At 38.6% G+C, this 19,618-nt stretch overlaps 1 protein-coding gene across 27 annotated transcripts in view; it reads left to right on the forward strand.

The window, feature by feature from the left end:
* Nucleotides 1-19,618, forward strand: part of LOC113545749 (neurexin-1a) — a 314,140-nt gene that overhangs the window by 98,243 nt on the left and 196,279 nt on the right. For all 27 annotated transcript variants that reach the window (XM_053231012.1, XM_053231013.1, XM_053231020.1 and 24 more), the window contains one exon: nt 10,421-10,804. In XM_053231012.1, coding sequence (XP_053086987.1) covers nt 10,421-10,804 — 384 coding nt within the window. The remainder of the gene's footprint in view (nt 1-10,420; nt 10,805-19,618) is intronic.

Genomic DNA, 19,618 nt, shown 5'->3' on the forward strand with positions numbered 1-19,618 from the left:
CAATAGAAAAGCTGCAGTAATATTTTAATATACTGTTAATATTTAATGTGATTGGTAATGTTTACCTAGCTAGTTAGCATACCTGCTGTTTTACTGTGAAATTAGCAGCTAATTAATAGCAAAATCTACCAAAAGACAAGTTGTGTAAACTACATAAATTACCATCTGCCTTGTTTTAATATGTTTTGCTGACATTACTCATTAATGATAACGTAACTACAAATGGATAAAAAGTAACAGTTTAATCAATAAAAAAAGTAATTATTGGAAGATTGCTACAGTATAAAACACTTCGGGATATGCCGTTATACAGAAATAATCAACATCAGGGTTGTAACAGTAACTCCGCTTCATCATACCATTACGCTGTTGATTATTTTCCAATAGCAGCAAGACAGGGAATCTTTTTTTTCCCCCGATTTCCTGAACATTGCAAAAAAAAAAAAGTACATTATTTCCTTTCATTTCTCATCATTTTTTCTTTTTCCCTAACATGTTTTTTGAGCCATGATGAAACACATACACACCATGCAGCCTTTACTATACTTCTTTTCTTTTTCTTTTTTCTTTCTTATTTTTGAAGCGATTATCCTTTTATCATTGCAGATGACAAAGTGCCACGGAGATTTAAGTAAACTGTTGATAATCCGAGATGATTTGAGTCATTTTTGTGTTATCTTTTTATGCTCCTGGGGAAAATATGTAGCATCTGTATTATGTGAAGCACAAGAGGGCTGCTGCTGCTTTCAGCCATCGGCCTAACCATCCGAATCTCAGGCAGGTTTTTGTGGAACTCATTTCAGACTCAGGGGTTTTAAGTTCATTTGTCCCTCGGCACCTTCTCATCTTTAATGACCCTAAGCAGGTCCATCGCATCTGGCTTTATCTCCATGCTTTTAAAGACCTCCTCGTTTTCGAGTTTCCCGGTGGCCAGGTTAGGGATCATCAGTCTGAAAGCGTGTCTAGAGCGCCGGCGGATTGGCTCCTCTCTCCCACTGTGCGTCCTCCATGCCCCGGTTCTCTGGCACCGAGCTCCGTGTTGATTTGCTTATCTAAGCAACAATTTGTTAGCATGCGCTTGTGGCCAAGGCCTCGCAATGTCACACTGCAAATTAGATTCACTCTCACCAACCGGTTTCTGTTTTCCACTCCATCTCAAGAGCGGGAAATCACATTAGTCGTTTCATTACCCCTATAGCCACATGGAGAGTGAGGACCTCAGTGTCGGCAAAACTGCCGCTATTCTTGTAGAAATGTTCCTCCCTTCTACTTCTGTTCTCGTGCCAGTTTGTTTTTAAGGCTAATGAGTCCGAGGTCTGGGTTTGTGAGAGGTGAAGGAGGACAATTTTAATGACAAGCTTAATGGCTGCTTTTGCCCAGATAAGCTTGATATCCTTCATAATGGAGCAGAAACACGAGACGAACAATGTGGCTGAATTTTGTGGCTCATTTCCTGACTATTATTTCCATTTTTTGGCTTTTATTTTTAACGGGATTAGTTTTGTTAGGACTGAATTCTTAAAACCTACTCAGAATTCAACTGCATTAAGCGATGTGCATTTTTTAGAAAGATATTTTACCATAATACATTTTAGGGTTTTTTTTCTAACTCAAATATTAGATTAATAAAATCCTAAAACACCTCTCCTTGACACTTTTCCTGAAGAAAATGAATAATCCCAAAGATAAACTAGACTAAAAAAAACCACTTTTTTCCTTTTTATATAGTGAAATGATGAATATTTATAATTTTACCGAGTTGGACACAAACAAATTTATTCATTAATCATTCACATGACTTAGTGGGGAAAATATTTGTATCCTACGCCTCACTCCTGAGCTCGTGTAAATATACATATAAGGAGACTCAATAATGTGAACCTCCATTTATTAGCATTTAAATCGTATAATTAACAATGAGTTTAGTGTGATTTTATATACAGATTACACTGTCAAGTTTCAATCCCTTATTTATTTAAATTCCCACCAATTTAACAAACATTTTGTGAATCCAAAGCAAGTACAAATATTAAGACAATTAAAACTCACTTTTCAGTTAGGAGAAAAAGTAATGGCACCCAATTAAAAAAGGAAGAGTTTGTGTGTCTGAGGTGGCTGAGCTGCGTTACTGGAAGGTTTAGTGCACACAGCACTTACGAATCACTTTTTCACCATTTAGTTGTCATTTTCAGCTCTCTATGAGCTTTGCCTTTTATGGAGTTTTGTGGGTGTGGCTAAATGTAAATCAGCTGTTTGGAATGTGCTCGGTAATTTACTTCTAATTGTTGTTTATCAATATGTATGCATGAGTGCGAAGAAAATCGAAAATCGAAAAAAGTTTACACATGACTTTACTAAATGATTGATGAATGACGACCATTGTTTCCTTAAAATGTACAAATTAAAACCAAACAGGACACATAGAGTTGTGAAACAGGAAGCACAGAGTTGCTGTGTGTGATGTATTGCTGGCTGTTTTTTCTGACTCTGAACATGAGGAACTTTCCCAGCATGAATACTGACATAACTTTTGAACTTAAGTTGCTGACAATGAATCTGGCCTTTTATGAATATGCAGCACTGATAATGACTAGATAGTTATTCAGTGAAAGGTGTATATTAATATAAACTGCTTTGCCAGGCGTCTTAATCTTAGCGTTGGTTTTAATCGTGTTACAAAGAGCCTCTGAGTATCATCCTCGAAACACAGTACAGTTAAAGTCTCTCACTGGAACATAATCCTTTTCCAAACACTCACAGGACGAGAATCGCAGTTGTCACATTCTCTCGAGTATAATACCACCTCTGACGTTCTCTAAAGCCGAATCTCCGAGTAATCTGAGTCCAAACCCTGAGAGCTAACAATTCCAGCCCAAACACATGCTGAAGTATGAGCGTGTCCTCCAGTACCCAACCCTGAATCCTCCCAAAGCTCGCCAAAGCCTTATTAAAGATTAATAGATTCTATTGCGCATTAATCTTTAATAAATTCTATTTCAGTGGTTGTGCAAGTATCACACGATTAAAGGCGAGTGCTGTGCATTCTGATCGACATCGCTGATCCCCTTGCACTCCAAATCTATTTTTTTTCCACCTCCTCATTTTCCCAATCCCCCTATCTCGTTCCACATCTCGTCCATTTTGTTCAGCTTCTTTCCCTCCACCCTCCCTCTTTCTCTTTCCTCTCTCTCTCTTTCTGTCTGTCTCTCTCTCTCTCTCTCTCTCTCTCTGCCTTGTGTTGCTATGGAAACGGGAGCCGATTTCCTCCGAGGACCGAGCCTGTTACCGTGCCGACTGAGATGCAGGATAATGCAATCGGCTGTTTTTTTTTCTTTCCCCTCTTGCCTCCAATCCGTGACCCGGGTGTGCGCTTCGCCCACGCTGGAACTCGCCGGCTCAGTAGACGCCCGATGGGACACAGCCAGCGGGTAGATCACAGAACGCTCGACAAACACTCCGAGTCATCAGCGTCAATAATGAAACAATTCAATAAGCAGCCCAGGCGTCGGAGGCGCACCCAGTTTTATAGCTTCCACCCTTTATAAAGCAGTGAAGCTCCCGACAGCATGAACTCACACACAACACAGGCGCTTTGTCATGTTCATCCCTCGTCGTCCCTCTGAACGTTATGAATAGTTCCATTTATCATGCTTTATCAAATCGGAGATGTCGAGAGCAGTTGGGAAGAATGCCACCTGCATAATTTACTCATTATTGTCCCAAAGGAAAGGAAACATAGAAAATACAGAGTATTAAAGTGAAAGTGTCAGGTCCAAGAGTGTGTAGGCAGTGTATAGAAAATCAGAGGGGATTTTTTAAAGCAGCATTCTTCTTCAAGACAGTTTCATGTAACCAGAATATGTAGCAAACTATGGAATGCCATTTGAGGCAAAATATTAAATACATAAATATGACACTATTAATTAATTAGTAGTATCATTCCTTGTATCTTCTCATTCGTATATCATCAAATTCTTGTGTTGTCTTTTTATTGTTTATTTTTAAATTGTTTCTTGCTTTTGTGATACATCGTATTACATTTGTCAGTATGGGGAAAAAAACTTTTTCATTTTCTTCTTCAATCTGCATTTTCTGTCCCAGCAGTCGAGAAACTTGTGTGCATAACCCAACTCTGAATACCAGTAACTTTCCACACTTAAGTAGTAGCCAAGCAACTGGAAGTAATATGTTTTGTGTCTATTTCAAGCCAAAGGCCACACAATATTTACATAACTTTTGTCAGATTGTAAGAAATCTGTGTTTGAAACAGCATCTTGTCAATCCATTTCTAGTCAAACATTTTCTCCCCATTCGAGTAGATAAAAATCTGGTGTTGTATGACTGCCTTGGACCGTCTCCAAGATGGCCACCGAGTGGACCGACCTTGCCAGAAAGACTTTGGCTTACGTCTACTTCAGTGTGTGTTGATATTATCCAGGTCTCAGCTTGTTGTGTGAGAACCTTGTGCAGTTCGTTGTGGGACCTGTCTCTTTTGATTAATAATTCATCAGATGAAAGTAACATTTAAAACAGCCATCCCAGGAGTGTGTGAGTGTCAGAGTGTGTGCTGCGTTGGGTTTTTTCATCTCCATGTCACATGGTTTATGAATCCCCTCAGTAGCTGTTTAGCTCCAGAGAAAAGGCTTGTGAGAGACTGATATAAATGGCAAGGGAGGTGTGGAAATAATTTAACAAACCACTACTACTACTACTACTAGTGTTACTATCACTACCACCACTACTACTACTACTACAACTAATACTACTATTAGTACCACCACTACTACTACTACTACTACTTCTACTACTACCACTACTAGTATTACTATTATTACTACCACCACTACTACCACCACTACTACTACTACTACTACTACTACTAATACTACTATTACTACCATCACTACTACTACTACTACTGCTACAACTAATACTACTATTATTACCACCACTACTGCTACTACTACTACTGCTACTACTAATACTACTATTACTACCACCACCACTACTACTACTACTGCTACTACTACTAATACTACTATTACTACCACCACCACTACTACTACTACTGCTACTACTAATACTACTATTACTACCACCACCACTACTACTACTACTGCTACTACTAATACTACTATTACTACCACCACCACTACTACTACTACTGCTACTACTAATACTACTATTACTACCACCACCACTACTACTGCTACTGCTACTACTAATACTACTATTACTACCACCACCACTACTACTACTACTGCTACTACTACTAATACTACTATTACTACCACCACCACTACTACTACTACTGCTACTACTAATACTACTATTACTACCACCACCACTACTACTACTACTGCTACTACTAATACTACTATTACTACCACCACTACTACTACTGCTACTACTAATACTACTATTACTACCACCACTACTACTACTAATACTACTATTACTACCACCACTACTACTACTAATACTACTATCACTACCACCACCACTACTACTGCTACTGCTACTACTAATACTACTTTTACTACCACCACTACTGCTACTGCTACTACTACTACTAATACTACTATTACCACCACCACTACTACTACTGCTACTACTAATACTACTTTTACTACCACCACCACTACTACTACTACTGCTACTACTAATACTACTATTACTACCACCACTACTACTACTAATACTACTATCACTACCACCACCACTACTACTACTGCTACAACTAATACTACTATTACTACCACCACTACTACTACTACTACTACTACTAATACAAATTCTACCACTACTACTACCACCACTAATACTGCTATTAGTACTAGTGCTATTACTAATACTACCACTACTACTACCACCACTAATACTGCTATTAGTACTAGTGCTATTACTAATACTAGCAGTACTACTAATACTAATACTATTGCTACTACTACTAATAGAATTATTTATAATAAATAAATTGTCATCTTTTAAAATACATGCTCAGGAAGCCTCACACAGATGACACTTTCTTTCTTTCTTTTATTGCTGCTGTATTTGTGAACTTAAACGCTACAGCTGTTACTTTTTACTTAAACAGCTCTACATGATTTTTCTTTTTAAGCATAAAGTCATCTCTCAGACTTTTCCTCTCAGTTCTCCTGTATCTTTTCTAGAGTGAAATGTGCAAAAAGTTGAGTAATGTTTTATTTTAGGCCATAAAGCCCAAAAACAGTTTCCCTCGAGAGTTGAGCGATGTGCTGTTGGAGGTGATGCGAAGATCCGAGCGATTGATTCACCAGCAGCTACAGGGAATTGCTTATAGATGGCAGGAGATTTTAGTCAATATCTGTACAGGACAAAACACTTTCAGAAAGAATGACGTTGAAACAGACAGAGGTGGGAATGGTATAAAAAAAAAAAAAAAGAGCGATGACACAAATGGAAGAAGGAAGAAACAAAAACCCTGACAAAGCCGATATAAAACAACATGGATTCTGGAGATAAAAGCGCTGCTACAGGCATTAGCTTCACTTCTCGCCAATAAACCATCCACTTTCATCCCTCTCTACTTAGCATCTAGGCTAGCCGAGTCCAGCGTTTCGACTCAGAGAGTATTAGTGAAATCCAGTTACGTCAAGCCTGGCATGAGTGTGTGATTTGGTTACAGGCGAGGAGAAGACTCGGCGCTCTGGCACTGGCGGCTCGCCACGCTCTCTCACTTAGCAAGAGACTGCAGGATGGCCTCTGAGTCACACGTCTAATCGAGCATGGCTGATATGCAACATATGACACTACTAACCCCATTTATCACACACATGTTGAACTTCAATCGTAGTGCAAGAATCAGTACTTAAAGAAAAAAAAAAATACTGGTTTCACCTACAACCTCAGAAGCACATTTCTTGCACAGCTGATGGAGGCCGTTTGTCCAAACGACCATTTTACTGTATATCACACTTTAAATTAATATAAATAATCAATCTGTTATAACCTCAAATGACTTTCCTTCTAGCATGTTCTTCCTAACCAAAATATTCATTTATTTATTTATTAAATATATAGAATATATATAAAACAGATGTAAAACTACATAGAAATTCTCTGATATATACATAAATTCATACAGTCTCTGAGATATGACCTTTGTAAAACATCCTCTGCATTCATAATGCATTATAACTGCTTACATGAAATGCAGTTCCTGGAAAAAATCCTGGAAATAGTCATGGGAAAGTAAATTTGATTTTTCAGGCCTGGAAACAATTAAGAAAAAAAAAATCTGTGTGTTTTGGAAAAAACATGGAATTTTTCCAAAACAAAATTTCAAAAAGTTTTTTTTTCCTGTAACCACATGCCTGAAGTGTTTTATTCCTCTTATACCACAGCAATTCATATAATTCAATAAAATTCATATATTTTATCCATTTATCAATTTCTTTCTTTCTTTCTTTCTTTTAATGTTCTTGTTTTCATTAATGTTCATAGGACTTGCCATGAATATATTACTTTATGTCATCAGTTGTTATGAAGTATATGTCATAAAATCTCTGGTAAAACATATCCTAACTAGATTCGACTTAATTTCTGGAACAGTTCTTTCCCTTAATCAAGTGACATCACATTTTTGATGTTTGTAATATTTAATAATAAATATTTTTTATTTACTATTACACTTCCTCTTATTGCAATAAAGCTTATTTGGAAGATTACATTTTTTCCTCAAACAGTTGAGTGAACTCCTAGAAGTAATCATTGTGGATCAGTATTCTGTGTACACTGATCTGCTTCCTGCTTTTTTTTTTTGCCTTTATACTAAATTAAATTTCAGCCTCCATTATTTCTCCTGTTCTGCTGCATATTTGCTGTCTACTGGTTTTCAGAAACTAGCTGGAACTGCAGATTGTTTCTAGTGGCAAAGATGAATAGTTGCTCTTCATGGCATGTGTGAGAATGAGGGAACTTAAATGTGCACGCTCTGCATTGTGCGAATCCTTCGAGCCCGAGCCAGAGTGTGAGAACGTTCCTCAGTAATGAGCTTGATGGAGTGAGCTCGTTAGCCGCTGCCTGGGGAGGACGTGACTGGTTATGGACACCGGGGCTCCTGCCAAGAGCTGGACACTGTCACGTCCCTCCAGCTGTGCGCACTCTGGCCGGGTTCAACGGCAGGCTAAGCGGGGGGCGACCTCCAGATATTTACATTTGATTAAAGCTTTTTTTTGTTGCTTCAGCTGCTCAATGTTACGCATCATTAAATAAGCAAGACTTTTCTTTTCCTTTCTGCATTCTGGAGTTTTAATAGTGGCATTATTTTATATTATACCCCTCTATACTACACTTAATTACACTCAACTACACTCCACTTCTAAACTACGCTACATTACTACACAACTAAACCATGCTACACCCCACCACACTTCCAGACTACTTTACTATGCTACTATACATTACACTCAACTACACCACGCTACACTATAGCTACTATACTACACTACACTTCGTACTGCACACATTACTAAACTACACAACACTGCACTGTACAACAGAGCACAGTCAAACAGTCAGACTGATGTTGTGTCTCACAACCATTTCTTTGTTTTCTTGACCTCTTGCTAAAGGCAACCAAGTTTTTGGTAAAAATATAAGGGTACTTAGCAGAATTCATGATGTGACAAAACAGCCCCAAAGTATCAGTGATGCTGCCTCTTCTGTATGGAAAGGATTTTATATGATGCAACTTTATATTCGGTGAATAAATAAATAAATAGACAAACTGACTTTGTTTGCAATTTAAATATTGGTTAAGGATTAATAATTTTGTCATATAAACTTTTGAAAGAAAATACAACTAGACTGAGATTTGTTATTAATTTTTCGTTTTTCTTTTGTAGTTTTATTTTTATTCTTTTATAATTCCATTTATTTGTCATTTTATGTTTCTATGGTTTTGTGCAGTTGTTCATGCATTTTTTTGTTGTTACTTTATCTCCTTTTTTCTTTTTATTATTATTTTTTCTATCATTCATATATCAATATCAATATGCAACATCTAAATGCTTATATAATTAAATTTACATAATTAAAACGTGACTAACCAAAAGTGTGAAGTGGTGCGTGCAACCATCAGTCCCTGGAGACGGATTATTCTACTTCAAACCACTTGAAAATAAGTGCACCTCGACACATTGCTATGATAATAGCATGCTTTTCAGCCCATGTGGAAGTGCCTGTGACTTTTCCGTTCTCACTCGTTCTCTCTCTGATGGACCCTGTAAAGACAGTCCAGCTGCTCTGTGTATCTGCATTATAGATCACTGACTGCGGTTGCAGCATCACTGCAGGCTATTAACTAAAGATCCACAACAGCTAGAGAGTTGAGCTAAACGATCTGTCATACCCGAATGAACCTCGAGGAGAGATCCTGACCCTGAGCTTCCCCTCTGCATCGCTTTACAGTCCGGTCATGTCCGTGAGTGTTTAATGTGGCCGAGAATTAGTGAAAGATCATGTGCACAAATATATACGGCTGAGAGACTGGATATAAACAAGAGGGAGTGGCTTTCAGGCTAAAATATACCTTATGGAAAAACCATACTTATTATAAATTATAAATAACATGATCGTATGTAAATAACTAGTGAAGACACATAATATAGCCAGATCTGAGAATGAAATGAATCATATGATAAAATCATATGATTCACACACTCAAATTTTCATGAATCATGTGTAAAAAAAAATACTTGTGAATATAAATGAATCATATGTAATAAAATCATATGAAAAAATCATGAAAATGAATGAAGCGTGTAAGAATCGTGTAACAATAAATGTAAAAATTCACGCGTGAAAATGACTGAATCGTAAAAATCACATATGAAAATGTCTGCATCATGTGTAAAAAAAAAAAAATCATGTGTGGAAATAAACAAATCATGTATAAAAATCACATTTGAAAAACAAAACGGCATGCAATATGTGTAAAATGTGCACACATGAAGTTCAAGTTTTCTGTACAAGTTTTCAGTAAGGAATGCTTTTAAAAGGACAATGAGTCAAGTTCTGGTGAAATAATTGATTCTCGTCACCATTCTGAGCATTTTATTGCACTGGCCACGGAAATAAAGGAAGATTCAGAGCATGTCGGTGGAAGACAGCAAATTACTCCCACTTCACGCCACGGCGGTTCAATACAAAATGCTCATTTATAATTAAGAAAAACATGCCACAGTGTTTAGTCAATACACCGAGTGACTCTGCATCGACTCAAAACACTAATTAAACATATTTTTGTCTGTATCGACTTCCCTATTAACTTCCCCGATATTTTCAGACCTGCTTCTGCTTCTGCTTGACTAAAATGGTCTTTGCCTTTCTGTTTTTTTATTGGTTGACATTGACATCCACTCGTCTGCGTTCTCAGGTACGATATCGGTAAACACGGTGCGCACGCCCTACCAGGCCCCAGGTGAGAGCGAGATCCTCGACCTGGACGATCACCTGTACCTGGGTGGTCTTCCCGAGAACCGAGCAGGTCTGGTGTTTCCCACCGAGGTGTGGACGGCGCTGCTGAATTACGGCTTTGTGGGCTGCGTACGCGACCTCTTCGTCGACGGCCAGAGCAAAGATGTTCGGCGCATGGCTGAGGCCCAGAAGGCAGTGGGGGTGAAGCCGTCCTGCTCCAAGGAAGCACCTAAGCAGTGCCTGAGCAACCCCTGTCAGAACAACGGCATCTGCCGAGAGGGATGGAATCGATACGTATGCGACTGCGCCGCTACCGGGTTCCTGGGACGTTCTTGCGAGAGAGGTGGGTGTTTTTTACTCTTTACTCAGCACTTGTAGCCTGTTTCTTGTGGCTGTGTAGCAAGCATTATTGCTGTCACTTGTGGGCGTGGCCTGTCATCATATCTGATGAGAAACAGTAATAGCCTACGATGCGATTTATTTTTACACGCTGCTTTTGTGTAAAGTTTAATTTACCTGTTACATATTAGCTTCTTACTAGCTTTGTCGTCAGAATAGATTAGCAAGGCAAGCTAACTGTACTAGCTGCATACACTCACCAGAGAACCAGTGATCTCTGCTACCGCACGCGCCGTAGGATTGGTCCGTCGTTTGGATTTGTCGCTTTACTGAGTGATACCTTATTTGCACAGAATTAAAATAATCTCAATTCAAAAATCGCTTGTCGCTAAACTCGTGGCTCTGTGACATGCACAGGGGGTCATTTCAGGTTTTCTGACCAGAATCCTGAGAACAAATTGCCATCTTCAGAACATCCTTAGTTATCGTGACATCATCCTTTCAGACTTTCTCAGAATGTTTCAAAAACGTCTTCCGGCTGCGAAACAGAAATACGTTCCCTGATATCAATCAGTCATAGTGAATAAAAAACAAGTTCATGAAGGACGTATGTGTTTCGAGTGCTTGTATAGATCAGTGAGGATTTTTGAACTGAAATTAGTGCCTCTGTCTTTCTGAGTTAGAACTGCACGCAAGCTTCGAATAAAGAAGTTCTTAGTGAATAACAAATGGCTCAGCTTCCCTGTTAATGTATGAATGAGTATGAATGTATGTACTTTCATAGGGTTTTGGGAAACATTTGTTAATTAAAGAACATTTTTAAGAGCTAGCTAAAGAAGGTTTTGGGAAATGCGTCCCAGAGGTGTAGCTATAGATATGAAGTATTTTAGTTCCAATGCTGATTCGTGGTGGTTAACATGTTTCAAATGATTTTTTGTCCCCACGTAATGTTATCCAGGCTAAAATCAGCTAAACATTCCTAAAAATATTATTTTTAAAAATTATCGTAACACAAGCGCAAAAATTGGCGTAGAAAAGAATTTGTAATTTGGTAAAAAAAAAAAAAAAAAGGTGAGGCGTGGTTAGGCGTGCTGTCAATCAAATCGGCTCGTTATTCCTTTTTACGCTCAGCAGAGTGACATTTTTGTAATATATACTGAGAAAACTTACAACACATACATTTTCGTTCTTGTCTGCTTTATATGGCTAATTCTTTATCTCCGTAATGGGAAATAAAAATAGCAGGTCTAGTATTTAATTAGTTTTAACGGGTTTTGGTAGACCTTTAATATGTTAATTATGTCATTCGATGCACATTTGTCCAGTTTATATTCTCCATCAACAGTCTGTTAATAATCTGAAAATAGAGCCCAGGAGCTTAAAACATATTGGAGATGTAAAGCGCTTCGTCATGAGAGACGAGACTTTCAGGGAAAAGACACGAGCACGCGTATGGCTTTCTGACAGGAGCCTTCTGTTCTCATTGCGGAGGCGGGATGTGCCGTTTTCCTGTGATGGGAATCTACTCACCACACTGAAATCCACAGGAAGCAACATATAAAGCCTCTTTCACCTGGACAACTTTATGCTTTACGATATGGCTGGGAAAATTCCTGTATCTGATTGGCTGGCAGGTGTGCATTATTTTCTGATCTATATTTGATGTATATGGTTTTAACATAGATCTGGCTGAAAATTTAATCACAGCTCTAAATCAGTGCTCTCTAAATGAGTCTTACTGTGTAACCATGGCAACGATAATAAATAGAGATATTAATCTAGGCCTTTATTTGCACTTCTTACACTATTTTTTTATTAAATAGAAAAGATTTGTTTAGGCTAGAGTGCATGGAAATGCTCCACAGGTTTGAAGAACGTTGATTAAACATTGAAAGAATGTTCAGCAACGTGCATATTTCATCGTGTGTGTTTGTTTTATAGATTATAAGCACTTCTATTGTACCTCATACAATATTACGCTTGTACATACTGTATATACAGGAATATACATAGACAACAATCTGAGGACAATATATCTATATGTAAAATGTATTTTGACTGCCGGATATGAAGTGCTTACAGCGTCTTATTAAGCTTTATAGCAGCTGGTTTGTTAGTGAGCTAAATCACACTCGAATTTCTTAATGTGAAAAAAAAGACAATTGTGACCTGCTAACCCTGCTGTCATGGTGCTGCTCATATGTGTGAAAAAATGTGGACCTAATTGGGAGTTTTTTCAAGTGTCTTCTGTGTGTGTGTTTGTGTGTGTGTGTGTGTGTTGTCCCTGAGAGTGTAATTAGACAGAGCTCTTTCCCGCGTGGCTGATGTGTGCCTGAGAGGCGATATCTTTCCAACCTGGCCTGTGTGCACGGCACCAGATGTTGCTGTTTATTGTAATTGCGTATCCTTGCAGGCGTAGCTTGACTCGGAGAGAAACAGCAGGCTCACGCTGCTGCTGCTGTTTCATTTGCTTTTGTGTTCGGCTTCATCTCCTCTGATTTGTATGTACTGGAGGAGCGAGAGTTTAAATTGCCAAGCCGTTTTTTGCATGAGCTCCGGTGCAGATCTCAGGGACGTGATTGATGTTTTTTTTTTTTTTTTTTTTTTTTTTTTTTAAATGTCATGCTTGAGTGTTGAACATCTGAACTATCAGATTGAGATTTTGCCATTTAGCACGATGGGCTACAAAGGTGAAACATTTTTCACCACTTTTTTTAAACATATATATTTATATAAGGTACCTGTCCTGTGTGGATAGCTTTCATATATATACTGTAGTATAAAACTAAACTTGCCGTTCCCAATTCTGGTGAAAAATTGTGTTTTCCTTTTGGAATAAGAGTTAAAAAAGTCAACAGAAATAAACATAAACACAGATTTTCTTTCTTTTTTTTATTACATTTTTAAAGGTATTCAGAATCAATGACTTTAGTCCAAAAATTAGGTCAATACTTATGCAGGGAAAGTTACGCGTATTCAGAGTTGGGTTATGCACCTGCTTAAGTCAATTTTCCGGGCTCTTTATTCAGATTATTAAAATCACTTGTGTGTAAATTCATGCCTATGTGTTTGATGGATTTTTCTAGAGTAGAAGCAGTAAAGAAGGGGTTTTTCAGAGGTGTCTAAACCAACTCTTTTAAACACAAGCCCTTGCCTTTAAGCCTGAAAAAAATCAGGGTTAGATAATGTGGATGGAAGAAGGTCATCATGCTTTTGTTCACTGCATATAAACGTCTAATAAGTGTCCAGAATTCAACAATATATTGCTGATGAAATTATCAGATTAATCGCTGCAAGTTTGGTTTTACTTAACAATATGGCTTTCACTCTCAATATTCAGCGTCTTGTAACATAGCACTTGATCCAGCACATCTAATAATTGTGCACACAACGTAATGTACGTAAGACACCAAATCTTTAAAAGGACACTATTAATTATTTAATTGTCATATTAATTTATTAATTGTCAAATAGTCATATTTATGCATTTAATATTGACCACAAGTGTCATTCTGTACATTCTTGGAAAAGATAAATTTCAGTGTGACACATTGTGGTTATATCAAACTGTCAGACAGTGGAGCTGGACTTTACATTGCTCCTCATGCTAGCTGATATCATGCAATAGAAATGCGCTTAAGTAACAGGTGTGTAACTTGCGGACATGCTTTAAGCCCAGAGATATCACTGTGCACGGGTTTGGTATTAAATATTCCCTCCATGCACTTAAATCAGATCTAAATATGGCCCTAAAATTTTACCATAAAAAAATAGCCCTTTGCTTGTACAGCTAATGAATTACATCCCCTGTTTTTAAACAAACTTTTGCATGCTACATATAAAGTGGTACCTATTTCTACAGTTTTAATAATTCACGTATTAGATATCACACACACACACACACACATATATGCTGAATCCTTAAAAAATTAAAAATCTCCTAAAATTTTCTAAACTTTCTTGTTCTATCACTTTTGCCACAACATGATTCACAGCAGAGATTTTACTGGCACAGAAGTCTACTAGCACGGTCCAACCTTGAAATATGCTCGAAGATACTTTTTTGATGTAAGCTACGTGCACAAGCATGAAAAATTCATTTCAGGGCCCCTGGAGGAAAATTTGAACAGCAGTGGACCACTACAGGAACACGATATCCCTTGTATATAATAAATCTGACCCTCTTCCATTAAATCTGACACAGTTGTGGATCATTTTATTTTTTGCAGTGCTTTGCAAGATTTTCCAAAAAGGTACTCTCCTTTCTCGGTACGGTTAGTCAGCTCCCATATGGCACGGTCCTGACAGGCCAGCCATTGCGGAATCCCGATCGGTCTGAGAGACGGATACAAACATGGCGTCGGCGACATTTATAATGTAAATAGCCTCGGTTTATTCTGGGAGTCAGCTTTCCGTCTGCTCGCTTTATCACATCGGGTTTGTTTGCTCCTCTGTAATGTAATACATGTCTATAAGATTTCTCCAGATGCTCGGTGTGAAAAATGACTGTTGAAATATCGAGGTTTGAGTGTCGGGTCTTTTGTAATGGATTTGTCCCACAGATGCCTGATAAACCTGCCGCTTCTGTAATGAAGGAGTGAAAAAATAAATGCCTTGGCTGATATTCTGCTCTGGAATACGAGGTGACCAGACATTTATTTTTATTTTTTTCTCCTAGACGTTTTTTTTCCTGGTCCAACCAATATGTATACCAAATTAACCCCAAAACAGTGTTTGTGTCTTTAGAAGAAAATAGACCTACACCCTAGACAACAAGTCTTAAAATAGATAGATAGATAGATAGATAGATAGATAGATAAATAACATGGTGATACAAGCTGATCAATAATAATGTTGTTGTTCCTCTTTCGGCTGCTCCCTTTAGGGGTCACCACAGTGGATTTGCCTGTGGATTTGATTTGTCAGTTTTTATGCCGGATGCCCTTCCTGATGCAACCCTCCACAATTGTATCTGGGCTTCAAACCGGCAGTGAGAGCACACTGTTGCATGCAACCCCAGTGGTGGGGTCGTTTCCCTGACCGGGAATTGTACCCGGGCCGCAGCAGTGAGAGTGCTGTGGCCTAACCACTAGTCCTCCAGGGACCAAATAATAATAATAAAGTGAAGTGAAGTGAAGTGACTTGTGACCAAGTATGGTGACCCATACTAGGAATTTGTGCTCTGCATTTAACCCATCCAAGTGCACACACACAGTAGTGAACACACACACACACCGTGAACACACACCCGGAGCAGTGGGCAGCCTTTTTTTGCTGCGGCGCCCGGGGAGCAGTTGGGGGTTCGGTGCCTTGCTCAAGGGTCTCACCTCAGTCGTGGTATTGAAGGTGGGAGAGAGCGCTGGTCATTCACTCCCCCCACCTACAATCCCTGCCGGACCCGAGACTCGAACCCACAACCTTCAGGTTCACCTTTGGGTTGCAAGTCCGAGTCTCTTAACCATTAGGCCACGACTGCCCCAATACTAATCCACCATACAATCTCCTGTGAATGACAGGTTACTATAGTAACGGTTATGTGTTTGAATGAGCGCTGTGATGTGCGGCTGCACTAGTGTCAGAGTTGCTGACCAATCAGAATCGAGTATTCATCAGCACTGTGGTATATCTATATGGAAATAATTCATATAAATAATCCATCTCATAATGATTGGGCATAGTGAGAAAGAAAGGGACATGCCAGATGTTCATCACCCCTGGAGGTGCATATTCATGTTATATAAGCTTCATCATGGAGTGGCAGACATGTGGGTGTCACAGGAAAGCAGGGTCTCACTCTTTTCAACACTCGCTCCTTTTCCCTCATGCTTGGCATGTTTTCAGGCCAGCTGTTGTGATGTGTCCTGATTTTCTGGTACACTAAAGACAGCAACGGCAGGCCGAGAAACCGTCAAACAAAGTTATCGGTGCATGGTGTTCCAGCCTGCGGCAAACCCTGACCACTGCATACGGTATCAGGGGAACGAGAGAGAGAGATAGATAGAGAGAGAGAGAGTAAATGATATGGTGTTCCTGATTTTAATAAAGCAGTCTGGTTTGTTTCCTGTATCCCAAACATCCTCCCTCATCTTGTCTTGCCTAATTATCCCCGAGATTTTCCCTTTTAAGGGAGACTGGAGGAGTGTACACTGCGTAGCCAGATGTTAAAGAAGTCCAGCTGTATCCTCTCTCCTAATTGGATGAGATAAAGCACAGCTCAGATTCAGAGAGTGACTGATGTCTTTAACACCAACACCAAGCATCAGAAAGAAAAAAAAATTCAGTGTCAACAGCAGAGTTTATTTATTTATTTATTTATTTATTTACATGCTTAAGAAAACACTAAAATGGCCTTGGAACATTTCTACCTCCGTTAGAAGATGCCAGGTTCTACTCTCTAGGGTTCTTCAGATGTCCCTCTGGGAAATGTTTCCCTATCAGACAGGGCTGTGATGAAGAGAACCCTTTTTTGGAAGCTAAGATCCACTGCACCCTTTTCCCAGAGTGCAAGAATATACATAATCATATTGGAATTTCAGTATTCGAAGCTCAATTTTCATTTATTTATTAAACAACAGCCCCAAACTGTCAGAACATAACATTAGCATAACAACCTTTGCATCACTAGGATTAGATTGCTCAGCTGACTAACCCAGCTAGACTGAAAGTCATCCTGTAATCCTGGATCCGTATAAAAGCCATGAATCTTTTTTTTTGTGTGTGAACGAGAAATCGAACTCAGCAATTTATGATGAGTTTATCATTTAAAAATCAGTTTTGATGGAAAAAAAAGAAACCAGACAATCACACTTTCCAGAAAAAAAGGGGATAAATGTTTGTTAAGTTGCATGACCTTTTCTTGATGCTTTTCCAATCATGGGTTTGCATTGTTCTGAGAAAACACGGCGACTGCAGATGAAATTGGAAGTCTGCTGTGTAATGACATTTTTATAAAATAATATATGAGGTCATGAAAAGGGCTGCATACAGGTGTCGTTTCTTCGAGAACAGTCATATAAAATAAATGGTTTGTAATGGCTTTTAAAAAATGTCTATCTTCCAGGGTCTATGGTTTGAACTTGGAGAACGCACACCAGGTCCGATTATCCTACACCAGACTTCTTATTCTTATTAGCTTTCTCACTAGTGCAGCTATTTAATTATGTGAAAGTCATTCATTCGTATGTGAACAATGAGGGTAAATTTAGCACGACAATAATTATTCTGAATCAGTCAACATGCCCCCATGTGGCCCTTATTAAGTCTACACAGGACATCAACACTCTTCTTGATGTCATCACCTGCCTTGTACGTGGCACCTGATATACATGATATAAAGAAGAGTCAAGATCCTTCTGTTAAACGTGGCACGTGGAGCCGCATTCACATTCCTGGCAACATGCTTGCTGCATACATTTAATCTAATCCATGTGGTGCTTGAAATGCACTTCCTGTATGACGCCGTGTCCCGACACCTCCTCACCACCTGGTCTTCACTTAATCAGAGGGATCTCAGGGCATTCCTGGGCTAGATAGCTTGTTTCCTTCGATGTAGCACAAGAGTTAGCACATAAGGGGAACTTGATTCTGAATTATGCATGATGCCTGTAAGCCATACCAAGCTGTTTAGACTTAATGTTGCACATATGTTTGTCACATTCCTGTAGCAGCTCAAATTCAGATGTATTGGAGAGCACGTTACATCACGGGTTGTTGCTACCGGGACGGCATTTGACAGCTCGTATTTCTGTGCAGTTATCCAATTTGCATTTGTCTTTTCATATTTCATTTTACGTCAACTGTTCGAAAACACTTTTTTTTCACCACAGTAGGCAGGTTGCTGGAAAAAAAAACATGTCAGAGCTAAGTACTAATAAAGTCATACACAAACTTATAATGTTTACCATCCAGGTAATAATTACACCATGACATGCAAACAGAGAAAACAAAGTTAGAAACAGCTTTCAGCTGCCATCACTTGTTTGCTCTTGGTTTAATAACAAATTCGTTAGCCACATTTATCTTCACATTATTGACTTCCACATAATTAAAGATGGGTGAGATGATGGATTGAATTTCTCTCAAGTGCTTGTCGTGTATTAGATAATTCTTCTAGAGTGGGTTGTTTTCTGTATTCTGGGATTGTGCATCTGGTCGAGTGAATGACTGGAATAAGAAGGGATAAATATTCAAGTACTCGGTGAGTAAAAGGGGTTCCTCAGCAGTTGCTTGGATGGCTAAGGCCTCTAGCTTCCTAAAGGGGTTATTCTTGGAACTTTTCTTAAACGGAAACCTCATAACACCTTCACACAGAGGAGTGAATCGAAGAACCCTTTTAGGGGTGGAATTAAGATCCTTTGCAGCTCGGAGACCTGCTAGTGCAGATTGAAATATAAAGTAACATGTCGTCTGCATATGAGGAAATGTCCCAGATTGAAACAGGAAATAAGATGTCGTTTGCATATAAGGAAACACCCCAGATTGAAAAAAAAAAACTTATATTTCTTAAAGATTTAAAAATGATATTAAATAAACTGGACTTATATCAAAAAAAGGTTAAATGTAGAACCCTAGGAGTTTCTTCATTTGGGAAATGTTCCCTCTTTTAGAGAACTCCTTTAGAACAAGCAAAGAAACGTTGACTATCTAAAGGACCTGAAAGAAACCACTTTTAGAGTACAGACAGGATTACTATGAGAAACAAAAAAGCTAGCTAGCTAAAAGAGCTGTAAAATTGGATAGTAAATATAAAGTATCTAGCTATTTTTCCCTCTGAGAGAACCCCCTTTAGAGAAACCCATTAGAACAAACAAAGAGTCTT

The sequence above is a fragment of the Pangasianodon hypophthalmus genome, chromosome 28, assembly GCF_027358585.1.
Source record: "Pangasianodon hypophthalmus isolate fPanHyp1 chromosome 28, fPanHyp1.pri, whole genome shotgun sequence".
NCBI classification, from domain to species: domain Eukaryota; kingdom Metazoa; phylum Chordata; class Actinopteri; order Siluriformes; family Pangasiidae; genus Pangasianodon; species Pangasianodon hypophthalmus.